This window comes from Garra rufa, chromosome 15, assembly GCF_049309525.1.
Source record: "Garra rufa chromosome 15, GarRuf1.0, whole genome shotgun sequence".
NCBI lineage: Eukaryota > Metazoa > Chordata > Actinopteri > Cypriniformes > Cyprinidae > Garra > Garra rufa.
Genome location: NC_133375.1, coordinates 14,039,104 through 14,066,532, shown reverse-complemented (window position 1 = coordinate 14,066,532; position 27,429 = coordinate 14,039,104). Strand labels below are relative to the sequence as shown.

Sequence of the window (27,429 nt, the reverse complement as noted above, 5' to 3'; positions counted from 1 at the left end):
CATTCATGAACGAAACATCGCTATATTTCAATGGAGATGTGCTCAGTTGTGACTTTGATTCAAACCATTTTTGATGACGAAATAAAGCAAAATGAGGCAACAGTGTTATAGTCAGACAATGTAGGTCACTTAATATTAACTTCTTGTTTATTTGACTGTTGTATTAAATCCATATCACATTTGCAAACTCCCTTAAAATCATTAAAAGCTGTTCATCTTAGTTCAGCGTGATCTCACAAAGTTCCATTACAATCATTGAAGCTCTCTACACTGCACAATGAATCTCTTATTTACACTCTCTCTACACTTTATGAAACGATTCGTGAGGTATGTCTGTGATGCATTACTCAACATTGCAAAACCTTTGAAGCCTCAGCGCAAACACCAAATAGGCTGATCGGGTCAGTCGCACTTGGTGCTCCTAAATATTTTTTCATAGTTGCACTGTAGAGAGCCCTGAATGAATGGCAACTGTAGAAGGCAAAAACCGAATCCCTGACATTTTGGGTGATTTAGAAATCCCAGCCGGATGCATTTTTTTTTAAGTCCAGGGAAACGAGGACGTATGGTCACCCTAATTTTGACCGCATTTGAACTGTTCTTTATGATTGCACAGAGATAATAATTTCACTTAATAATGGTTAATAATTGTTAAGTTAAAATGATAATCTAAAGGCATGTCTAATTAATTGAAAACATGAAACTTACACAATTTAACATCAATTTATTAAAAGTAAAAAAAAAAAAAAAATTGGTACATTTTTAAGGTATTATTATTATTATTATTTTTAATTTTCTAGATTACATTTGAAAATTGTAATTAAATTTTAATAATTAAAAGCATGTCTAATTAATTGATTTTCTAAAGAGTTAATTGTATTTTTATTTTCAGAAATAGTGTTTTGTATTTACATCACAAGTAATACATTTCTGTCACAGTTTCTTCAAGTTAAACCAAACTTTTTGTTGCTGTGAAGACCTTTAAGTTTCTGTTTGTCTATGATACTACGATAGTTTTCTCAAAAGAAACAGTAAAACGCTCATGAAGTGACTCTCAGACAACAGTTCTAGAGATGGTTTATGTTCATGTACAAACATCGGGAACATTGTGTGCTTTTTTAGTAAATGAAACTGCATGTATGCACTATTTATTCAAAAAGAGACATGCAGAACATGCAGGTTAGTATTTAAAAAGTATTTTTGTGGCCTAATAATCACAGACATTAGTCTATATCATGTTTTGATTTGAGTGTATTGACCTATTTTATGTGTTATTTATCCAAAATTGGGCAAATTCCGTGACATTATGCAGTAAATTCCATTTTTATGACTGGATTCTGTCTGTGTTTTCCGCATCGCAGAAATCATAGGGCCCTACGAATGCGCGCAGTGTTGACCGTAGACCTGCTTTTGCAAGTGTGACAGTAATGTGATCATACCTTTATTTATTGTTAAAGTATACCCTACTTCCAATCTTTTTGTTTTATTTATTTATTTATTTATTTGCTTATTTCTTTGTTTATTTGACCATATAATCTTCAGACAGGCATATATGTGTTTGAGAGCGATCAGCTGTTCTTTGATCACCACACAATTGAGGGTTTTGTTCTCCGGAGTCCTTTATCAACCTGAGCAGCACCAGTGGGAAATATTTGTGTAATAGTTGATGTGTGGGTAGATCATGGGCATTGAGCTGCAGTCTAGGTTCCAGAGCGTCTCGCACAGCAGCTAATCCTGCAGGCCATCTGCTGCGTAATGCAGTGCCACCTCTGCACCTACACACTTAATCTCACTCGCGCAAGTACACAAACTGACTCAAAGAGATCCTGCCAAGTGCACCAGTGGTACATGTCTTTTCAAATGCACTATGCAAGGCTCATTTCCCTTGACATGTAAGCATAAATACAATTTGTGCTAAGTGCTGAAAGTCTCACATACACACACACACACACACACACACACACACACACACACACACACTCTCTCTCTCTCTCATATAGGACTTATTAACGCAAGATGTGAGTAGATTAATTGTCATGACTTCTGCCGAGTGAGAGAATTAATCTGCATGCAGTGAGAAGATCACAAGCTAAAGTTTAGAGGTGGCATTTTATGTTTGCTTAATGCTTATGTATTTCCCTTTACAGAAATCAGGCAATGAGGAAGAAGCTCATTCTGTATTTCAAAAGAAGAAATCATGCTCGCAAACAGTGGGTAAGTAATGGCACTCAAACACACAAACGCATAACAGGACACTGTTGCAGCCTGCTATACCTGAATATTGGGCACGTTTGTTTATTCATTACTAGAACAACCAGAGTAGCCTTCCAAAGCATCCCAATGAGTATCACAATGTTAGCAAAGAGCGATTAAATTGTTCAAGTCGTTGTAGTTACTCTATAAGGAGGTGGATTAAAAACTACATTGCCTGTCAAAAGTATTTGGGCAATATTATATAATAGTTTGATTTAAAATAACTGCTTTCTATTTGAATGTATTTTAAAATGTTGTTTATTCCTATGATCAAAGCTACATTTTCGTTATCATTACTCTAGTCTGCTGTGTCACATGATCCTTCAGAAATCATTCTAATATGCTGATTTGCTGTTTTTTATTATTATTGTTGTTATAAATATTCAAAACAGTTCAGTAAATCTTTTCAGGATTCTTTGATGCATAGAAAGATCCAAAGCTGTTTTCAACATAATAATAATAATAAATAAGAATTTTATTTTGAGTAGCAAATTAGATTATTAGAATGATTTCTGAAGGATCCATGTGACTGAAGTAATGATGCTAAAATTTTAGTTTTGAAATCACAGGAATAAATAAAAGTATAAAATATATTCAAATAGAAAACCGTTCATTTAAATGGTAAAAACGTTTCAAAAATTGTACTGTTTTTACTTTTGCCTGTTACTTTGGATCAAATAAATGCAGACTTCTTTAAAAAAACATCAACAATGTTACTGTCCAAAAACCTTTTGGCTGATATAGTACAATGGAAATGTTAGCTTTCATTCTCATGTTTTATCTGATGACTCTACTGCAGCATACGCTAACTAGACATAAGCCGGATTTCCATCCAAAGTTGCGAATTTAACTTGTGCGCAAAATTGGAATATCACATAAAACATTGTTTTCATCCAACGAGTCAAAGAGAACAAAATCGTCACTTCCTAATAAACTGGCACTACATATCAAGAAAGAAAAGAGAAAATATAGGAGAAGCCACTGAATATAATAATTTTCATATCTAATAAATTACCTGCCTCCGAGTGAGCAGACAAAACAAAGTAAATGCGGTTGTTGCTTTTGGAGGTGGATGCCTGCTGTTTGGGAACACAGTCGTGTAAGACGTTTTTATGGTTGAGCACTTCAGAACAACCATAGCAACATTTCAGATTCTGTGGAACGAGATCGGTCTGCTGGTTAGTCAGGTTTTACCATCCCATAGTATAAAGTCACGTGATTTTTTTTTTTTTAGTGCGTATGGAGAAATTTATTTGGCAAATGCATTTCCATCACCCATTATTCGCATTAACCCTTTTTCGCACAAGTCAAAAACCACTACAAGCAAGAAGCATAAAAAACATTTTTGCCAATTAAGGGATTTTTATTGAAAATGTGGCATTTCTATCACTCGTTTCTGATGCGATACTTCAAAATGCGCATAAACACAGGGTGATGAAAACATAGCTATTGATATTCATACTATTTTCTGGCTGATGTGTACAGGAACAGAAATTCTGTCAGCGCTATGACCAGCTAATGGAAGCCTGGGAGAAGAAAGTTGAGCGCATCGAGAATAACCCACGCCGCAGAGCCAAGGAGAGCAAAGTGCGGGAGTATTACGAAAAACAGTTTCCTGAGATCCGTAAACAGAGGGAGCTGCAGGAGCGCATGCAGAAGTGAGTGGTCCCCTTCTGTTATGAGCTTTGGAGACACTGTTATGTCAAATGTGGTTTCATAAGCTGGTGCTGATAGAATGTCTATATTTATATGTGTTTCTCTACAGTAGAGTGGCTCAGCGAGGTGGGGGCTTGGCCTCAGCAGCCCGCAGCGAACATGAGGTTTCTGAGATCATCGATGGCATCTCAGAACAAGAGGTAGGGGCGCAACTTAAAAACACATCATCTCCTGGACTGCTTTTCAGTGCTGTATGAACAGCACCGCAGACAAAGAAGACATTTTACTGTAGTTGTAAACTTGCAGTTTGAATTTGAGGAGATAAAACACTCTGTAACACAGATTATCGTCAAAACACATATCTTTATATTGTGTTGTGCATTCAAAACAGTAATCAGATTCATGAACGAATGAATCAAATACAGTAAGCTGTTTCTTTTACTGAATCAACAGCTCATGAGTTGTGAATTAGTATAAAAGTTAGTATTATTAGTATAAAAGTCTGGAATCAGTAAGATTTTTAATGTTTTTAAAGACATTCTCATGCTCATCAAGGCTGCATTTACTTTATCATAAATATAGAAAAAAACATTAATATTATGAAATGTTATGACAGTTTAAATTAATGGTGTTCTATTTTATATTTTAAAATAAAATGTATTCCTGTGATGCAAAGCTGAATTTTCAGCATCATTACTCCAGTCTTGTCACATGATCACATGTTGTGCTGCTTAATATTGGAACTGATTCTTTTTTTTAGGATTCTTTGATGAATAAAACGTTTAAAACAACAGCATTTGTTAAAAATATAAATCACTTTTTTTTTTATCAATTTAACATCCTTCCTAAATAAAAGTATTGATTTCTTTCAAAAAAAAGAAAGAATGAAAATTTACTGACCACAAACTTTTAAATGGTTAATTTTAAATCTTTCAAAGGATTTCTATTTTGAATAAATGCTGTTCTTTTTTACTTTTTATATATAAAAGTATGCTAAAAAAAGTATTACAGGTTCCACAAAAATATTAAGCAGCAAAAACTGTTTTTAAGATTGATAATAAATCAGTATACTAGAATAATTTCTGAAGCATCATGTGACACTGAAGACTGGAGTAATGATGCTAAAAATTCAGGTTTGCATCAGAAGAATAAATTACAATTTAAAATGTTTTCACATAGAAAACTGTTATTTGGCATTAAAATAATATTTCACAATATTACTGTTTTTTTTCTGGATTTTTGATCCAATAAATGCAGCCTTGATGAGCATAGAAAACATTAAAAAACATTAAAATCTTACTGATCCCAAACTTTTGAATGGCAGTGTAGTTAAAAATACATCTATGCTTTTTTTTTTGTCTAATACAATATTAATTAGATCATATATTATACACTACCTTTTAAGTGTTTGGTGTCAATAAGATTTTTTAAATAAATTAATATTTAGCAAGAATTAGTTAAACTGATCAAAAATGATGATAAAACCTTTGTTACAAAAGGACTGCATGGACAATTCTGGATAAAACACTCTTAAATGGTAAAATGATAGTTTGCGTGTCTCAAAAGTGCACAAATATCAAAGCGACTTCACATCTAAAGGTCTTTTGCACAACCAGTAGGGTTTTGTGGTTAATGCACTTCCTAAACACAGACACAAGACTCAGTGGCCACATATTTGCTGACTGTCTCTGCCTTGCTTTTGGCATTACTGTTTCTCGGTTTCTTTTCGCACATTTATTTTCTTTTTTATATTTGTGACTGCCTCTTCCTCCCTCTCTCTCACTGCAGAACTCAGAGAAGCAGATGCGTCAGTTAGCCGTGATTCCTCCCATGCTGTTTGATGCCGAGCAGCAGAGGATAAAGTTCATCAACATGAATGGGCTGATGGACGATCCCATGAAGGTCTACAAAGACAGACAGGTCATGAACATGTGGAGCGAACAGGAGAAGGACACTTTCCGTGAGAAGTACGTTCTGGCCTTGTTGCCTTGATGTGCATGTTGATTTTGTTTGAAGGAACGAGGAGTTATGAAATCGAGACTAGAATGTATCAGCGTGTGGTTTAGCATCTCTCTTGGTTTTCAGCAGCTCAGCAGTTTGTGTGCATGTGGTCGTCATGTTTGATAGTTGGCTAGTGGTGCAGCACTAGATGAAATGTGAACAGCTGAAATCTGCATCTCTGTGCTGATGCTGATGTAAGCATGGCTGCTTAAGCAGACCTCTCCAGTACTCTGCAGGCAAACTAAAAAGATCATTCAACTGAAATAAACATGTAGTACAGTTTTAGAATGACCACACGCTGTCAAGCTTAAAAAAGAGCAAAGTGCTGTTTGGCAATATAACAGTAGCCCATATAAATGGTATGACATATAAATAGGGCTAGGTAGAAAAATATTGATTTTCTCAATTTCAATCAATGCTCATTTTTACAAATTCTTAAATCCCAATAATCGATTAATCTAGCCTGTTTTAAGTTAATGAATAGAACGTTGTAGCACAACTCGCATTTAATAAATTGCAATAAATGTTGTGCTTTATTACTTTTGATAAAACACAGTCTCAGATTTCAAATTCTGTGCATTTTATTACAGTATTCAAATGATGAATTCCGTTTTGGTGCTGTTTAATGTGGAGTGACAGATTGTTGTAGTGCCTCATTTCAGGAGAAGCGGCACTAAATATCTCCTCTGCTTTAATACCAGTTTCAGTGCGAAATAAACATGAATGACCATTCGAAGATATGTTAAAGGAAAGAGTACAACTTACCGAAAACTGTATTGGTCTCATGTAATTGCTCAATCAGTGTTTCAACCTCAGGAAGAGGTCACTATAACACCTTGTGAACTACAATATCACTTAACGTCACGTTTACCTCAGACAAAAACCATGTTTGATGACCATAAACTCGCTAGAGTTTACTCCTTTCTCCAGTAGGGGTTCAATCTTCAACTGGCTGGCAGGAGCCGCCACTGACAGGTCACATGACCTGAAATGAAAATTAACTCTAGAGACGAGAGTAGAAATATAATTATGTAATTGTAACTTTATTATTATAAAAACTTAATTGGGTGTAATTTGAGGGTTTGTATACAAATCAGTTCATTTCAAACTTGTTTTTTTTTTTTTTGAAGAAGTCTCTTCTGCTCACCAACTGTTTTCTGTTATTTTTAATACTTTAAATGATGCTTTAAATTGATCTAAAGTGATGATAAAGACATTTTTATAATGTTACAAAATAGAGATGCTCCGATCAGCATTTTTGGGGCCGATTACCGATCACCAAGATCATGATCTGCCGATTGCCGATCACAGAATGGCAGGGGAATGGGAATCTTTGATCTATAATCTAGCAGAGTTTGCACCATTTGTAGAAATGAAACTAACTCTAAATTAACTATATTAAAAAAAAAAAAAACTGTAGAAATAGGCTACAGTCAAGATCTTGAAGAACCACCAAGTTAGGGTTGGAGACGATAGTATCGTGTATCGACAATAGTTAGAGATATCGCCACTTGCTGATGCCTTCCCTGCTGAAAAAAACAGCATATGCTGCTTAGGTATGTTTTGGTGCTGGGATGCTGGTTTAAGCTGGTTTATGCTGGTCCTTTGCTGGTTTATGCTGGTCATGTTGCTGGTCAAGGACCAGCATAAACCAGCTAAAACCAGCATCCCAGCACCAAAACATACCTAAGCAGCATATGCTGTTTTTTTCACCAGGGTTTGACGATAGCAAGACGGTTATTATTATTATCCGTCAAAAAGGCGCCTAACTTTAGCGATGCAGTGCAGAGAGTCGGTTCTAGGATGCTTCAGAAACTTGTCGTGATATAAACACACGCATAGAGTGGCCACGTCGCCTTAACGCGCCGCATGGGGAAGAGATTTATTTATATTAAAGTGCACCTCGCACTAGACTAGGCTATGTTCTTTGATAATGTAAATGTTCTTTGCTTGTTATTTGTAGCTGCTTTTTAAGATGATGTAAGGATTATATTATCCAGCATTGCACAGTCATTAGGATAAAGGTAGTAAAATGTGGTTTAGGCTGAATTAAATATGATATATCAGAATCCGTCTGTATATAGGAAACATAAACATTCACCTCAGTAACATCTATATGCGTTCATTAGAATTACGATGCGATAAAATGGCGCTAAACATACGCACGTGAATTACACGCGCACCGTTTCTCCTCATTCTATATGAACTGAACTACAGCATGAACTGATGACAACAATCAGACATACAGCGGTAACATTATTGCAATATGACGGGTATAGAAAGATACATTCATTTACATTCAAGCACGCACATTCACCACTCAGAATGAAACCGAAAGTATACTTCTCCGGCAAAACTACAGTCAGCGCTCTGTACGCACAACTTAGTCACATGCCCAATAACAAGACTACCCTTACAAAACTAATAGAGAATTTAGTACTCATGTTGCATGTTGCCACTGGTAAGCTCCGCTCTGCTGTTGTTTACCTGTGCGTCATGCATGCACGTGTGAAAAAGTTGCGCGAGTAATTTACGTCAAGTGATCGGCTTTTTTGATCGGCGCTTTTGGGGTTTGCCGAACAAGCTATTTTTAGCCAATATCGGCCGATCATGATCGGTTGCCGATCAATCGGAGCATCACTATTACAAAAGATTTCTATTTCAGATAAATGCTGTTCTTCTGAACTTTCTATTCATCAAAGAAACCTGAAAAAAATACTCGTCTCTTTTTAATATAATAATAATAATAATAGTTTTTTGAGCAGCAAATCAGAATATTAGAATGATTTCTGAAGGATCATGTGACTGGATTAATGATGCTAAAAATTCATCTTTGAAATCACAGGAATAAAGTACATTTCTAAAATATATTCAAATGGAAAAATTGTGCTGTTTTTGCTGTACTTTGGATCAAATAAATGCAGCTTGGAGGGCAGAGACTTCTTGATGTCTTCTTTAAAAAACATCTAAAAACTTACTGTTCAAAAACTTTTGACTGGTAGTGTATATCCAAAATATCTGATATCAAATCAAACTGAATCGGAATTTAACTGAATCGCTAGCTTATGAATCAAAACTGAATCAAATTGTGAAATTTTTGTCAGAACCTAGCCCTACAGAAAAATGATCCTTAGACAAAAATTTAGAATGAAAATAACAATTTAATGTATTATGGTTACATTAGCAATATTTTGCAGGCTAAAAAGGTGCATTGTCTGTTCACACAGAAGTCACTTTCAAACCAAGCAGCTTTCTACTGGTCAACATAGCAAATCCATGTGATCAAATTGAACCTGTTGCAAAATTCTGCAAGGAGAAATCTTTCACCCTCACGTGAAATTTCTAGCTCCATTGATTTCTATTAAAATTACTAGTCGACGAGAAGATGCTTGGTCAAACAAAAATGTAATAAGTTGCTTAGTTGCAGAAAAAAAAAAAGTCAGATCGTTAACAGCTGGTCTATGTTGTAATATAGTACATCAGGCAGGATATCCAAATGCTCACCTATCATTTATCAACCTCAAAATTTTTTTTTTTCTTAATCTGAAATATGTAAGTAGTAGTACTTTACTTGGCCGCTCAATCTAATGTTAATCTAGTAAAATGTGAGCTATTCACGTGTTTATTTGGAGTGTATAAGCTGAACAGTAGCACGTTTACTGCTTGACAGATGGAGGCACTGGTGCGATCATTTGCTCTTAAAATACACTGTAATTTTGGATCATACAGATAAAAGTAATACATCTTTTGAATCTGTAAAGACTCTACGTTCATTTGTGTGCACTCACAATTAAAACAAATCATTGTGCTTTTGTAAAATACTTAAAGCAAACAGGATGCGCTTTCTGCCATCTTGGTCTCTGTGAACTTGAGTGCGAAACTTCGAAACTCCACGTATGTTTGCCTTACAGACATAAAAAATATATCTATAGAGAGTGAAATGTTTACTTTTAAATGAACCAATTCAAATAGAAAACAAATATTCTCAGATTATGTAATCAGTATGAAACATGCTGAGACGAGCCAGTGTCGCTGACTTCATCTCTTAAGCCAAAAACAAAAAGCACTAGTTTATCAATAAATGATTAAAACGTTAATGCAGTATATCTGCCGGTGCACTATGGCAAGCTTATTTTTGCATGCGCTTTAGCGCTTATTAGGCTATGTATAGAAGTAAAGGCGCATTATTATGATTTATGTGGTTTATTAATAAACATGCGACTAATAGTCGACTAATGCTTAAATAAATGACTTTTAGTCGGTCAGAATCTTAAGTGAAGGGCAGCCCTAGAAATGACTGGATTACTGAATTTATTGATTGAAAGAGTTTGCCAGCATAGATTTTGTGCACACAATGTGGGTAAGCTGCAACAGGTGTCAGCTGTGTGAATGCACTTAACTAAAAAGGATGCTAGAGAAAATTTGTTCAGCTGAAATATTGAGTAGTGGATTGTTGCCATAGAAATTCACTACGACTGGTTTATCACATGTGACGCTAAATCGCATACAATTCAGTCTTCACTTACTGAGATTTAATTACCAAAACAACAAAAAATAAATAATAAAAATTCAATGCATCACTACTAGGGTTGCATCGATCCGATACTCTGGATCGGTATCGACGCCGATCCAAGCTTTTTGAATGGATCGGATATCTGTGATGCGTGACCGATCCAAATTCGATACGTTACCAGAGTTTGATTAAATAAATATCAAGAAATAATAGTCTACTCTAAAAACTATAATAATTCATACAAGAACACAATTATTTTGAAACATTGCTTTAAAAATAAAATACATTTAAAATACGTTGCGCTGCTTACACAACCACATGTGACGTGATTGTGAGAGGTGAGTTCAGAGGCAACTTTTACATGCAAAGTCTACCTCAGCACGGTAAACGTGTCTCTGATCTGGAAATATTTCTCTCTTGATAGAGCAGCATCACGCAAAAGAACACAAGGACTTCGTGAACCGAGTGACAGCTTTTAATACTTCTTTTGTAAATACTTTGTAAATGAGATATTGTTTAATACAGCAATTAAATAAATAAGAAGTTATTATTAAATGACTTGCAGTGTCTGACTATAACACTATTGCCTGATTTTGCTCTATTTCGTCGTCAAAAGTGGTCTGAAACAAGTCACAACTGAGCCGCTGCGCATCTCCACTCAAACACAGCGGTGTTTTGTTTATGAATGAACGTGCGTTTTTAAACGAATCTAGTGAAATGATTCAATTTCCCATTCAAACGGAGAGTCACTTGCTTTAATACTGAATGAACCATCCGTTCGAACGAATCAAATGAATGAAATGATTCAGTAATTAAATCAGTGTCTTGCCGCCATCTGCTGGCAGATCTGTTCAGTTATTTAAATCTTTAATATTTCTGTTTTCAAAATGTTATTTTTAAAACATTAATCTTAATATGAATTTATGAATTTGATTGCACTCATGCATGTGTCTCTTTTTCCCCCTTTTTTATCCAACAATGTGCAAGCAGATTTGGTATTTCTTTCTTTACCTAAAACAAATGAATCTTAATGACAAAGTGAATTGTATACATTCTTTAGTTTTGAAGGTAAAATACCCCCACTGATATCGGTCTGGTATCGGTATCGGGCGATACTCAGAATTTTTGGTATCGGATCGGTTTTGAAAAAATGGTGTCGTTGCATCCCTAATCACTACCGATCTGCATTATATTTGGTTTGAGAGTAGCAGAGGCTTTGTGAAGTTCTGTGTCATGATGAAGAGGTCAGCAGCAAAAGGAAGTGAGATCTTGTCTAGTCTGGTTCTTAAGCATGACCTTTTACTGAGCCAATGAGGAACCTTACCGGAGAAATCAACCCATGTGTCATGCCACTCTAAAAAAAAAAAAAATCACCTTCACGAAAGTCATAGAAAGAAAGATACAGCATTTATTTGTGATGTTTGCTCTGTATCACAGCTTTTTCTTTCCCTCACTGCAGGTTTATCCAGCACCCAAAAAACTTTGGCCTGATAGCCTCCTTTCTGGAGAGAAAGGTACACCTGCTTCTTTATTAATACCATCCTCTTCATCTCATCGTTTGCACTGCAGGCAGTGTGCATGAATATGATCAGAGTGTATGAGCAGAACGAGTAAGGTTTCAAGTGCTCTGTGTGTGTGTGTGTGTGTCCACTCACAGACGGTGGCTGAGTGTGTCCTGTTCTACTACCTGACTAAGAAGAATGAGAACTACAAGAACATTGTTCGCAGGAGCTACCGTCGCCGAGGCAGGAGCCAGGTGAGCATGAGACTACATCTCCCAGCATGCTATTTGACACTGTTTTATTCAAAGTTGAGTGTGTGTGAGATATTCCTACTTGGAAAATTAAGTCCAAAGAAACAAAACAGCAATGCTGGGATTTGTTTTTGACATGACTGATTATCAGCGGAGAATGTAATTTATATGTTGTTTGCTTGATGTCAGCAGACTCTCTGCAAAATCAATTGTAGACTTTTGCGAGAGTGTTGAAATTGAAAATCCTGCATCAGGTGGTGTCCTGTTGCACTTTCCAAGTAGAAAGCTGGAATTATGACTTTCCGAGTTGAATGGAACACAGCATAAGCACTGAAAACTTCAAGGATGTTGAATATGCTGCATTAAATGATATAAACAATGTTTATTTGCTTGTGAATCCGTCCCCTCATTTGCAGCATGTACCTCATGATTATAGTGTTTATAGTGGCGGTGTGAATTTGGCTTGTCTTTTTAATGAGAGTGTGTTATTAAAAATAAATCGGCATGATTCTAATGAGTATCACAGGCGCGCACCTCAAAGTGAGCTCGAACCATATGAAGTAATTATCTAGCTCTGTGCCCTGTTGGAGTCCGCAGCGATTCTCTACTGGCCTTAGACACTCATTAATTTATGTATAAATCACGCACAGAGATAGTCAGGGAACTGTTGCATCATGAATGTATGAAATGTTTGTGTTTTGTTTCAAAGCAGGAGAGCATGAGGTGAGGTTGTTAGAAAGAGAGCTCTGTGTGTGTGTGTGTGTGTGTGTGTGTGTGTGTGTGTGTTTCCTGCAATAATAGCAGGCTCAATAAAAGCTGATAGAATAATGAGCCCACAGCCCAAACACATTTGTTTTACTGGTCTTCTGCTGCTGGAGTGGTTCTGCTCAGGTCATTAGATATCGCCTGATCTTAATGGGCTCACATTAAAACGCTCTCAGCCAGTGCCACAAACACAGAAAGCGAGGGATACTGTGGGATGAGTCTGATGGGTGAAAGAAAGCATGAACAAAAGGGAGACAGAAAAACAGAAAGCAAGTTACTGTATGGATGAGTGCATCTGTATATGTGTGTTTAACTGTGCATGAATAACAGCGTGTGATGAGGGATGTGGGCAGCTGACATGACGTCTAACTTTGTTGTTTTCAAAGAAAAATCTTTTTTTGGTCTTATTTTTGAAATCAAATGCATGGAAGATGCATTTTTCTGAAATGTATTTGTTAAATTTGAAAGTAAAAAGTGGGTGTTATACTGTAATGTGACTATCCTCAGTCACAGAAAAGACATTTATAATGTTACAAAGATTTAAAAAACATACGTGTTTACACAGAATCGTGTGGTGAAAAGATGACACTCATGTACAGTGGCGGCCATTATTAGAACACTAGTATTTTCACCAGCTTAAAATGGTTTTAAGTCAGTTATTCCTATCTTTTGCTGTAGTATGTCAGTAGGAAATATCAGTTTACATTTCCAAACATTTATTTTGCCATTAATTGTAGTGATGTGGGATTTTTGATGATCATCATCTAGTCTGTCAGGAATGACATGAAGAAACAGAACAAACTGAGACAGACTTAATCCAGAGGAACTGTGGCAGTCTCCAAGATGCTTCAAGAAACCTACCTACAAAGCTACAGTACTGTTAAAAGTTTTAGGCACTGTAAAATGAGGATGCTGTCAAAAATGATGCCATAAATAGATTTTCTTTAATTCAATTAATATCAACATTTGGTGTGACCATCCTTTGCATTTAAAGCAGCTTTTGCCCTAGGTGCACTTGCACATAGTTTTTCAGGTAGCTTTGCAGGTAGGTCTCTTGAAGCATCTTGGAGACATTACCACAGTTCTTCTGGATATATTCTGTCTCAGTTTGTTCCGTTTCTTCATGTCATTCCATGATCTCTGTGGAGCACTGGCTGTTGTCAGACTCCTTATGCAAACAAAAATCGCATTGGACTATTACAGTTAGTGGCAAAATGATTTTTTGGAAAATGTAAACTGATATTTCTTACTAACACACTACAGCAAACGATAGAAATAACGGACTTAAAACCATTTTTTAGCTGGTGAAAATAATAGTATTCTAATAATTTTTGCCTCCAGTGTACATTTGTCAGCTACCCGTGTCTGTTTTCAGCTACCTGTGTGTGTTTTTAAGGTTATATGAGGTGCCGTCTGTCAAACTGAAAAGCTCTCAGGCAGAATCGGAGCATGGAGATGTCGAGATTCCTGAACTCTTTCACTTCATTGATCTCTCCGTCCTCAGTCCCCTCAGATTCTGTGTCTGTCCCCTCCCCTGCCATCCGTTTTTCCCTTTCGTACTAGCTGTAGCGAAGCATACACTCTAAAAAAAAAAAATATATCATAGTTTAAAACAACCAATTTTTAGTATTAAAATGAACAAACCATGCGTTGAGTTACTTTTGGTTGGGTTAAATGTTTAATTTTACAAAGATACGAGAATACTTTTTGTACGCAGAGAAAACGACTTTATTCAACAATTCATCTCCTCTGCGTCACTGTAGCGGCATTTTGGAAAGTATCCCCTGGACCAGTGGTTCTCAATCCTTGTCCTGGGGGACCCCTGCTCTGCACATTTTGCATGTGTCCCTTATTTAACAAACCTGATTGAAATCATCAGCTCGTTAGTTCAGTGTATGTATCTCTCTCCTAACGAGCTGATGATCTCAACAGGTGTGTTAAATAAGGGAGACATGCAAAATGTGCAGAGCAGGGGTCCCCCAGGACCAGGATTGAGAACCACTGCCCTGGACGCAAACAGCACACGTGGTTTTCTGTCAGCTGCGTTACTCGGATACGCTGTTTTAATAATGTAGAAACTAGGGACTCACCTCAGTCGTGGTATTGAGAGTGGAGAGAGCGCTGATCATTCACTCCCCCCCACCTACAATCCCTGCCGGACCTGAGACTCGAACCTGCAACCTTTGGGTTACAAGTCTGACTCTCTAACCATTAGGCCCCCTAATGTACCAAATCAACTGAGTGAGTCATTTAAGCTGGAAACGCTCAGATTGATTCAAAGTCCTGACTTCTTTTCATTTCAAGCGATTCACTAGCAAAAACCAGATCAAATTAAAAGAGCCATTAATTTTTGAATTTTGACATTGCAAACTCCAATTGGATCGCATATCGCAAATAATTTGATTCAAATCAGGCATCAAATCTCGTATCGCGAATCATTTGATTTAGATCAGGACTTCGGAGTGGGTCCACAAATCATTTGACTTAGATTGGTACTTTGTTTATCATGAATCAATCAATTTAGATCAGAACCTCAAGTTGCGTATCGCGAATCATTTGATTTAGATGGGAACTTTCGGGACTTGAGCGGGGTCTTGAATCATCCCGCAAATGAAATGAGTCCTGATTTGAAATGATGGTTTGTGAATCATTATTTAGTTTGAGTATTTAGTTTGATTTAGATCAGAACTTCGGAGCAGGTTTGCAAATCTTTTGCTTTAGATCGGAACCTAGCTGCACAAATCATTTGACTCAAATCGGACTCAGAACGATAGATATTGTTAAACATTAGAAAACTTCAAACTTTAAGTGAAATTGGATTGAAGATCTTGAAAATCAAAAAAAAAAAAAGTAGTGCTTGAAAAATCCTTGTAAGTCCTGGAATTTTATTTTACAGTATCTGTACGAAGCCTGGCTTCATCTTTCAACAAATGTTTCTTTGTGAACTCTCCATGACACTGTGCCTCGATTACAAAACAACATGCTCGAAGCCCGAGCAATCCTCTGACATGATCCGGAATGCCAATAACAATAAACTACCTACTTGTTCCTGATATCTATGCAAAGACACGAATGAGCCGTTTAAACCAAATGTGCCAAAGCGAATGTTAGACTGTGTCAGTAAGTGAATGCGCATCTTTTATACTGTGTTCAGTGTAGACAAGATATCAGCTGTGATTGATTTCTATTAGATTTTGATGTGTTGCATTGCTTAAACTTGCATTTAGCGTACTCATGTGATCAGCCGTTAAGCTACTGAACGCCAGTGGGCAGGGTCTATAATGAGAAGATAACTATTCATCAATGCCTTGCTCTGGAGGCAGTGTTTATGCAAATGTTTGTGCCCGGGTGGCATCACCTTGCACCTCAGATCCAAACAAGGCGTTTTTGTAGCTTGATTAAATAAATGCTTTGTTTATGATGAGGAGGAGGTTCTAAGCAATGAAACTTGCAGGATGTTTAATGGTACAAAGACCTCTTATATGCAAAAAGATCAAGCCAAATTATATTTCTTGTATCATGACCCCTTTAATTAACTTAAATATTGAAAATTACTATTGCTGGCTTAAAATGAACCAAGCATAGTCTGGAAATTAAAATCTTACACAGAATTACTAGAGGTAACAGTAATAATCAAAAGGTAAATATTTATTTATAAGTAAGAAGAAAACACAAATGGGCAAAAGATGCCGTGACTGACTTCATAACCTGCCCATTAACAAACAGCACAGAGTTTTGAGAACATATTTTACCGTTAGAATGAGTATTACAACAAATATAATCAGTTATGTAAGGCATTTCAGTCATGCGAAACGGCACATTTAGCTAACTGACATCTCATCTCTTTATGTAGCATTGTGTAAAATAAACATCTACAAACCTTAATTTCACTGAAGAAGTCCACCAGATCTCCTGAAGAGGATGAAAAGCATGCACACTGACTGTAACCCAACAGCTGGGTTGAATTAAGTCCGTGCTGGGTTGTTCCATCGGAGGGAGGGGGTATATAGTTTCAGCGGTTGGTGAGATTGACCCAGCCAGTAACCCAGTGGCTGGGTAACACAAATACTACCTAACACTGGAAAAAATAACCCAACATAATGACCCAACAGGCTTAACCCAGCAATTGGGTTAAAAAATAACCCAGCGTTTTTAGAGTGAACTCTCTCTTTCTTGACAAAAATAGGTTTATAGTGTCTCATAAATCAAAATGGAATTATTATGTGAAGGAAAACCCAGATACATAAAAGTGAGACCTGGGTGACAGGAGCACTTCTTCCTCTTGTGTGTGTGTGTGTGTGTGTGTGTGTGTGTGTGTGTGTTTTTTAAATATTTTTTTTCTGTAACACCGTCCTGGTTCTAGACAGCTTTTTTTTGGTTATCATAGGTGAGCATTTTTTACAATTTAATCAGGATGTCCATTTATTCCAACAGATGGGAGAGTTGTTTGTTTTTAGGTGGAAGTAATGTTTTAGATGGGTTTAATTAGATTTTTGATGGTTTTAATTTGCTGTTTTGATTGCCTGCCTTGGCAGAATAACCAACAGGCACAGCAACAGGTGAACCGCAACAACAACCAGGAGGAGAAAGAAGAGAAGGAGAAAGAGAAGGAGGGAGACCGTGAGGAGGAAAAAGCAGAGGGAGAGGAAAAAGAGGATGCAATGAAGTGAGTATCTTTCTCTATTTTATTCGCCTTCTCTCTCTCATATCACACCCATCTATCAGCTGTTTCTTCATCGCGTTTTCTCTCATCAAATCCTTTGAACCAGTGGCCTTACAGCTTGTTTTTCTCTGTGATTCAGCTTAAACAGCGAAGGCACAGTTATATAACTGGCAGGTGGAAAAAGCATTCTGCTGACTTGCCACACAATGCTGGTGCTAAAGTCCTCCAGTTCAGAGCTCTTTTAAGCAGTTTGCATGTTACAGACTCTAGGATAGAGCTGTGGTCATGACACCAAACGTTTCAGTAGCTAATACTTGACCTTTTTTATTTTAAGTATTTATTTTTTTAATTTAGTGCACTTAATCATGGAATTAATGTATTAAAATTATAAATTGCAAAATAGACCAGTGACTGATTTTCTCTTTTTCTGGTTATTTAATTAATATTAACAGCATAATAGACTGGTCCAATTAGAAACACAGGATTCTACTTTTCACTGAGCAATTTCTATGTATGGATCCGGGTTCTGTATCATTTCAGCCTAATTTAGTGAGCTGTTAGTTTCTGAGCACTAGTTCACTTGCAGGTGCACACTATATTAAAATACTCTAGGGAAGCACAGGTAACAGTGTATTAATCTAAACTAAACCTGTGCAGTCAGCAGTACTGTAGGGTGTGATTAGAGCACATTAGCAGTGGCCCGAATACACAGGCCTAAGTATACGCCCCAGCATGCCAGCTATACATTAAGTGAGTGCATTAAGCCGAGCCTGTGCATTTCTCTGACTTTTCCCCTATGATTCTCTCAACCTGCGGGCACAGCTGCTGCTCCTATATTTAGTACTGTATCTGCAAGATGGATAATGTGCAGGTAAGATAAATGAGGGTCTGCTCATCCCACAGCCACTTCCTGACACTGTGCCGTATGGCTGAAGGGGAATACACTAGCTAGTGAGCCAGCATTTGCATAGTGTGTTCACATTCATATAGGGCTTTTTGGGGTCTGTGTGTATTATCAGCAAGTTATTTTACAAATATTTTTACTTATAGGAATCTATATTATATATTCTGTCTGTCTGTCTGTCTATCGTTCTGTCTATCTATCGTTCTGTCTATTGTTCATTCTATAATTTTATCATTCTATCATTCTATCCTTCTGTCATTCTTTACCTATTGTTCTATTGTTTTTGCCTGCTTAGTGATATCGGACCTCATATAAAAAAAAAATTCTGTACTCTTATACCTGCCATAAAAAAAAAAAATCTAGTTGAATTGTATTTAATACATGCCTAATATAAAAGCCTTCCAGTATTTATGTGATCATAATAATATTGATGATAAATCAAACATGATGTATGAGTAATTTTGCTGCAATAAGAGCATGATGCAACTATGATAATGATAGATATATATATATTTTTCTGTTCTTGCAGAGATGACACCTCTGGTGAGGACGGGGAGGAGAAAGAGCCTCCTGTAACCGCTAAAGGCCGGCGCACCGCTAACAGCCGCGGACACCGCAAAGGACGAGTCACTCGCTCTATGACCAATGAGCAGGAAGAGAACACTTCACCGCTAAGCAATGAGCTGGGTTAGCACACTCTCACATACCATTAACTTTTTCAGTCGCTCTCTAAGGTCACTTGTGCTCAAATGAGTTCTTTGTTTTGCTCTGCAAATTAACCATGCACAACCTTTTATTGTATAACATCGTCCCACATGTAGTTTTATAACTTCCCTTTTCTGTTTTCGCAAAACGTGAGGACATTTCAACAGCAATATCAACAGAATGAGAATGATCCTAATAATGAAATGCTGTACAAATACTTCAGTGCTTGAGTAGAAACCATCTGTCCCCAGAGTGTCACAGTGTTCCCTGGGTTTACAATGAGAAGGCATTTCAATTTCCGAAATGCACATTTTCATGTTTAGAGCTCGTCTAGCTTAGCTAAGAGTGTTCTTGAACTTTCGTTGATTGTGCTTCATTTAAAAACGTCCCCTGTACTTCAGCATGAGGGTCAAAACAGTGCCTGAGGCAGTTTGTGCTTTTAGTTTGGTTTAGTTTGAAGTAATTTAAAGTATGGAGATGAATCTGCAACCTTTATTTTGTGTCGACTTCCTCTATTGATTGATCTGATTGCATGATTTGTGTTAAAAATCATTTAATGATGTGTCAGATTCGATTGCTTATTGAAATATTTTATTGAAACAGAAAACAGCAACCTGGCTTGTTACCAATATAGTTGCTGAATTACATTATGGAGACTTTGGCATTGCACACGTTACATGACATTCTTCTCTGTATATTTTAGCAAACATGGAGATGAATGAAAGTTCTCGCTGGACTGAAGAGGAGATGGAGACTGCAAAGAAAGGTCAGAATCCATTTTGTGCGTTTTGTCGCTACTGCAACAGACAATTCTCACTGTATGGAGCCATTTGTGCAAACACAGTTAAATTAGAAAACCTTACAAAACACATTAGGAAGTGTTTTTTATTATTAAGGTGGCCAGGATCAGAATTTGGTTTCAAAGACAATAATGTTTTCAGAAAAGCTCATAATGGTCTTTCTGTTTGCCTTGATAGGATGTTGACAGTTAGCATTTCCATGTGTTAGATTAACTAGATGTAACTCTGCCTGATAAGACCTGTAACACTCAGCCTAGCAACTCTACAAACATTTACACGAGTACTAGATCACACGCTGTGCCCTTGGCCTCATTTCACACACACATGCACTCAGTGATACACATAATAATGTGTCTAAATGTGGGCGCCGTGTCTTTATATGACAGCTGGACGTTCAGACGAGCTGCTTTCAGAAATGTGTCATTTGCTCAAGAGCTTTATTAATGGATCTTGAAAACTTCATGAGGGATTATATTTATGGAAAACAGACAGAAAGTTTGAGTAAAGAGCAGAGGTCTAATCATTTTTTTGTATGTGTCAGTGTTTGGTCTGTAATGTAGACTGTTAGTGTGTTAAACGGACGCTCTGTTGACCTACTTCAGATGAGCTGCTTCCACGTCGCTCTGTTAACAGCTCTCTGCTTCTCTGGCACTGGCACATCATATCTGATCCATCAGGCCTCCTCCACTCTGCTCTGCTTTACAGAATCTGTAACTTAATAACATTTCATTAATAATAAGGTCCCCCGAGCCAAATCACGTTTGTTGTTTACAATCACAAGAACTTGTTCTTGACTCCATGCCTGCAAGTATGGGTTTATGTAATGTTTTAGATTTTATAGATCTTCACATTTATTTTGAAAAGCGCTCTTTTGAAATGAAAATCTGGTGTTAATGCATGATGATTAATTTGCAAAGATGGCTCATTCAGAAGTTGTTGCAATATTACAACACAATTACATTCCATGCCTATTTTATTAAAAAACCTGAAAGGCCGCACTTATTTGGAAAGAAATTATCGAAATTAAAACTTGTTGCTAAAGACATTTATAATGTTACAAAGCATTTCTGTTTCAGATAAATGCTGTTCTTCTGAACTTTTTACTCATCCAAAAAACTTAAAATCTTCTCAGCAGCATAATAAAAATAAATATTTTTTAAATGCAAATCAGAATATTACAATGATTTCTGAAGGATCATGTAACTGGAGCAATGGTGCTAAAAATTCAGTTTTGAAGTCACAGGAATAAACTACATTTTAAATATGTTCAAATGGAAAACAGTTATTTTAAACAGTAAAATTATTTTAAAATTGTACTGTTTTTGCTGTACTTTGGATTAAATAAATGCAGGCTGGTTGCGCAGAAGAGACTTTTTTAAAAACATTACAAATCTTACTGTTCAAAAACTTTTGACTGGTAGTGTATATATAATTTATATTTTCATTTATAGATTTAAATAAATGATTTTGATGCACAAACCTCTTTTATTTAACTTAGCCGTTTGTTAATATTTATTTATTCATCTATTCATATATTCTCCCTAACTTGCAGTGTTTCTAAATGGATTTGATATGCCAAATCCAATCCTAGACCGCAGTCTTACCCAAAGCTGCTGTTATTAACCTCAGTGTGCCTCACTATTACTCTGTCCCCAAATATACCGCCACCCCTCATCCTGTCACCCTCTTAAAGGAGAACTCCGGTGTGATTTTGACCTAAAGTGTATTGAATCATGATACCGAGTGTGAACGTACCTTGCATATCTCATCTCGGTTTGTGTCCTGCTGTCCGAAATCTTGGGTCAGTTAGCCGATGCTCACAACAGGTTGTCAATGAGAGTGAATCGGGCATCGGAGAAGCCATGTAAATAAATCACTGTTTTACGCCATTTACGAGGCACAAAGTAGCTCCACACTTCATTGGTAGACTTCCAAGGGCCCTGACATTTAAAACGAGACATTGAGAACTCAGAAAAAGCACCGGTAGTTTATTTACAAGAAGATTTATACAGACATTTTCCACCAGAAACAGACCGGTCGCCGCCATCTTGAATTTAGTCACGATAAGTCGAGTGTTGAAATGTCAGGGCCCTTGGAAGTCTACCAATGAAGTGTGGAGCTACTTTGTGCCTCGTAAATGGCGTAAAACAGTGATTTATTTACATGGCTACTTCGATGCCCTATGGACTCTCATTGACAACCTGTTGTGAGCATCGGCTAACTGACCCCAGATTTCGGACTGCAGGACACAAACCGAGATGAGATATGCAAGGTACGTTCACACTCGGTATCATGATTCAATACACTTTAGGTCAAAATCACACCGGAGTTCTCCTTTAACACCAGCCAGTTACCTCGTCTGTCCTTTTTAAAGCTGCTTACAGCTCTCTATGCTAATGTGTTTATCTGTGATCATTTTTAAAGCGAGAGAGGGAGACTACAGTAATATATGTTAATGGCACATGGCTGTCTCGCTGCATTCCTACACACACACAGAGAGAGAGAGAGAGAGCGCAGCTCCACTCTGTGACTAATGTACGCTGGCACAGCCTTTTAAAGGCAGGGTGGCCTCGCTTGTGCTCACATCTCTAAGTAAATGAGGGGAAGTTAGTGTGTATGTGACTGTGGGGCACTTCATGGCAGGATAAAGGCCTGTGCAACATATAACCCAGAGCTACTGCACACAGCTGTCCTCATGTTTCCTTTGTAGATGCTTTTCTTTAGAGGCAGGAGCTGAAGAATGATGTGTGTATTGTGTGTGCATATGAACCTTTTCTTAGCTGTAGTAAATGTGAGGTTGTACTGATGTTTTTGTGTGTGTAAAAAGTGCTCAAGAAAACATGGACACACACACACCCTGCACAGTTTTGGGGTCATCGGATGCAAAATTCACTTTTACATGTTGTTTGAACATAAATGTGTGTTGGCAGTCCGCTTGCTCTTAAAATGCCATTTTTGGTCATACGGATAAGAGTAATACATCTTTCGTATCTGTAAAAACTCTACGTTTATTTGTGTGCACTCCCAATATTAACAAAATGTTGTGTTTTTGTAAAATAATGAAAGCAAACAGGATGCGCTTTCTGCCATCTCTGTCTCTGTGAACTTGAGCGTGAAACTTCGAAACTCTGCGTATACTTGCCTTACAGACATTAAAAATATATCTATTATTATCTATTATTATGATTTATGTGGTTTATTAATAAACGTGCGACTAATAGTCGACTAATACTTAAAATACTTGTAGTCGACAGAAATTCTTTTGCCAAGAGCTGTTTTTGACAAGGTAAAAAAGGTGTTGTTTTTACACTACCATTGAGAAATTTTAACCAAAGTATGTTATAGACAGGGGTGCACATAAGTGGTCCACAGGTCTGCATGCGCGACCAAAATAAGAAAATGCGCTGTGTAAATAAGTTCAGAGCGTGCATTTGTGTACCAACATGGTTGCAGCTGTTAATATACTGCACAAGAATTTCTAATCAAACTGAAAGCATAATTATAGGCTATTCGCTGCTGTTTTCAAGGCACAATGCAAAAACTGAACATTTCATTCACTGACGCTCTTCACTGAACACTCTTTAATTGTATACTGAAGGCCATTCATGACCGCGACTCTGAGCTCCTTTCACATTACTGGTTGCTGACAACCTGCCAAAAAAAAGCTTGCTAATTTAGGTTTGAAAATGATAAAAATTCACCCAAAAAAGTTAATATTTTCATTTTATTTTTAGGTTTACTATGAAATAATTGTATTTTTATATTTTATATTTATATTTATATTTTATTAGGGTCTGTAAAGAATCATATCAACTTGTGGAAAATTGGCATCCGATGCCCCATTTAAATAAACACGAGCAAATCGCTCCAGTTGTCACTCCTGTGAATAACTAAAGTCAGTGTGAACGGAACAGAATTCAGGTCTCTGAATAGGAGTGACATCCAGATTAGCTGCAGTGTGTATGCAGCTTTTCTTTCTCCAACTCTCTTTGGTTCTGTCATTGTCTTTATGTCTCACTCTGTCTTATGCTAGGTCTTTCTTTTTTCTGTTAATTCTTTCCTTATTTTTTCTCCTTCATTCAGTCTGTCATTCTGTCTTACTTTCTCTTTCTCTCTTTATTTGTCATACTTCATTTCTATCTCTGCCTTTCCGTCTATTTGTTTTCTTTTTATCTGTCTGTCTTTGTATTTGTCTTTTTCTGTTTTTCTGTCCGTCTTTTTTCCTCTGTCTCCCTGTCTTTCAGTTCCTTTCTTTCTATAGCACTGAGTGAGTGGTTAGATTCAGTTGTTGGAGTGCAAAGAGAAAGGAAGTGGCTGAATTGTGGGTTGGCACGAATTAGAGGATTTGGCAAGCCTCCCCGTTTCTCCCTCTCTCTCACACTGTTGTTAAGGACTGTGTGTAGAGGTCACATTGAAGAAGAAAAGCAGGTCAGTTAGGAGGAATTGCTTTCCCTCTGCTTTCTCATGATATCAACATCAAACCTCTCAAATCTCTCTCTTTATTTCTGCCACAATCTCTTGCTCTCATTGTCTGTTTGTTTTTGTGTGTTTGAGCGTAGATGTGTTTTGGCACAGATAATATGCATTAGAGAGCGCGGAAAGAGAGAGAATGATAGAAGAGATCAGATGAGGTTGTGGAGGGAGGGAGGGAGGACGGGCATTAGGGAGGTGGAGTCACTGCATCTCAGCTTCACTTTGCTGTTAAAGTCCAGCCAAGCGGCAGCCAGTGAAGAGGAGTGGAAAAAAACTGTGGCCTTGAGACAGAAAGAGAGAGAGGGCTGGCGAGAGAAAGCGCGTGAGTTTGATAAATAGAAAGAGAGGGCGAGAGGAGGAGAAGAAAAAGAGAAGGGCTGCTCTGTTTAGAGAGAGTCAGAGAAACGACAGCACAACTATCAGAGGAGGAATGGGGAGCTCATTTCCCTCCCAAACACCACTCCCTTTTTTCTCTCTTCTACTTTCTTTTTGCTTGCTCTTCCTCATGCTGTCCTGGAGCTCCAAGAGCCTCTGCTGCGTATTTCCATCGAAATCATGTGAGCAAAGACTGATGGAGTGATAGAGAAGAGAGGAAGAGTGGACCGATGGGCCGCATATTTTCTTTATGCAACTCCCTGATTGGACGATGCACAGCGGGCCAATGCTGAGGATTTCTATTGGATGAGCATTGATACATGCTCTTGAATTGGCAAAGCTGATTGGGCAGCATTGTCTCATTGGAGTACTCTCATATTTGGAGGTACTGGATAAAATGCAGAGTTTTGAAATTGAAGATGGATGAAGTTCAGGGCAGTGTTTGGCCCCTTACTGGATTTAATTACTACTTTCGTCATTTGTTGGATTGGGCAAGAATGGCATTTCCTTGACTTCTGACCTCTTATAGTACTTCTGGGTAATTGTGTGTGTGTATAGATTGCTAGGTCTAAGCAGTCTTTGCACTGCAGTGTCTGTGTGTTTGCCATGTTACATAGATTAGGATGTGCGTGCGTTTCTGACAAACAACTGGAAGTTTGAAGAATAAACAGACACAGAAACAAGGATCAGAGATGGTGAGGATAAGCATACAAATCAGACTTCAAATGATTTCTTGCTTTGCTTGTTTGTATGTCACTAAGGGCATTTTTTATTTGAGCTCAATGCACTTACACTCTTCATTTTATCTCTCCATCTCATTCTCTCCGACCCTTTCCAATCTAGTCTGACTGTCTCGTAGCTTTGATGTGGAGGGTAGCAGTGCTTTATTGTGGTCACTAGCGATATAAATCAAAGCAGCTATTTAGACTGGACAAGATAGGTTCCTAATGTGAAGCTAACCAGCGTACAGCAACTTGGCTGATGTCTGCTGAGCGTTAGCTCGGTGTTGTTAAATGATTGAGAACAGTTCATGTCAGGCTGTTGCCCCACTTTCCTACTCCAGACGGCAAGCGGCAGCATATGATCTTTGACCTTTTGTTGAGGTTTTTCTAAATGACGATGCGAGGCTGGGCAAACGGGAACGCTTGAAGCTTCCGTTAGCCAGCACACAGGGATTCTGTGTGTTAGTGTTGGAAGATATTGTCTGTTAGGCAGTGTGTAATATATAAATCTTATATAAACTGTAACAGCCTTGGTGCTGGCCTATTTTGAGTGCATGTGACTTAGTGGGACACCAGTTAGGGAAAAAAAATAGACCCACACTACAGTTAAAAAGTTCGGGGTTGCTGTTTTTTGTTAAACCACAGATGCATTTATTGTGAAATATTAGTTTGAAATTATGGTCTCCCCATAATTTCCCGTTCTCTGTATCAATTAAACGTCATTGCGTGTACGTTGAAATAACAATGACGTTAGTTACTCCATCACTCATAGCTCTGTTCCCGTTTTTACATCAGTAAAGTAAGAATGTTCCTCTTACTTTCATAGGTCTGCTCCAGTATGGCAGAAATTGGTCCGCTATCGCCAAAATGGTGGGCTCCAAAACAGTCTCCCAGTGCAAGAACTTCTACTTTAACTACAAGAAGAGACAGAAACTGGATGAGATTCTGCAACAGCATAAAATAAAATCGGTCAGTTCTTAGAGAGAGCAGATTAATTATTTATAGCTGTCGGTAGTATTGGTATCACGTTGTTGCCTGTGTTTGTTGTAGGAGAAAGAGCGCAAAGCACGGCGTAAAGGTAAAGCTCTTCAGAACGAAGAGGCCAGCGCTCCATCTGCTGCAGAAGAAGAAGAGATGGAGGGCTCGGGAGTCAGCGGCAATGAGGAGGAGGCTCAGGAAGACGGAGAGGGTATGGCCACAAACACTCACACAGCCACATCATTGTGCGGTAACTTCTAACACGAAGATTAATGTCCATTCAAACACAGTCATTTGTTGCACATTACTCATTGACTTTGTTTAATGGAAGTATTGAAACTCTGAGTTGAGATCTGAGAAACAAATGTGCAGTTGGTAATTACGTTATCAGCCATAGCTATGAAACAATTCTCGCTGAAACCCAACACCTCTGAGGTTTTTGTGGTTGCCAGGAAGTCCCACAGCAGCTCAAATCAAACAGTGCTTGAGTGCTTTTCTCAGAATATCGGGAACACGTGGCCTAGACTCACCTATGACCTCAGCCGTGATACAACCCTGACCTACTTTTGTCAAGTTCTGAGAAAGAGGCGACTCTGCGCAGGCACAAATTGCTTTTCCAGGAGAGCTGCGTTTTGCAAAGTGGTTTTGTCATAGCGGAGCAACCAGACCGTCTAGGTGTCAAAGCGTGCCGACGTAGTTTTAGAGCTGTGCTTCCACAAGTCCGCCAGGCAGCTATGAAACAAACGCTTTGTGCTGTGTGTTTGGCAATCAGGTGTGGCTTGCCGATAAATGGCTTTCGTAAGCTTTCATAAAGCCACATTTATCAGGTCAAAGCTTGTGAAAGAAAGCCAGCTAGGGAAGTGCTTAT

At 37.6% G+C, this 27,429-nt stretch overlaps 1 protein-coding gene across 1 annotated transcript in view; it reads left to right on the top strand.

The window, feature by feature from the left end:
- Nucleotides 1-3,747: 3,747 nt before the first annotated feature.
- Nucleotides 3,748-27,429, top strand: part of ncor2 (nuclear receptor corepressor 2) — a 57,815-nt gene continuing 34,133 nt past the window's right edge. The window contains exons 1-10 of the mRNA XM_073819610.1: nt 3,748-3,911; nt 4,019-4,109; nt 5,698-5,876; nt 11,883-11,937; nt 12,081-12,179; nt 17,477-17,607; nt 19,038-19,195; nt 19,917-19,979; nt 26,410-26,552; nt 26,634-26,772. Coding sequence (XP_073675711.1) covers nt 3,772-3,911; nt 4,019-4,109; nt 5,698-5,876; nt 11,883-11,937; nt 12,081-12,179; nt 17,477-17,607; nt 19,038-19,195; nt 19,917-19,979; nt 26,410-26,552; nt 26,634-26,772 — 1,198 coding nt within the window. The 5' untranslated portion in view covers nt 3,748-3,771. The remainder of the gene's footprint in view (nt 3,912-4,018; nt 4,110-5,697; nt 5,877-11,882; nt 11,938-12,080; nt 12,180-17,476; nt 17,608-19,037; nt 19,196-19,916; nt 19,980-26,409; nt 26,553-26,633; nt 26,773-27,429) is intronic.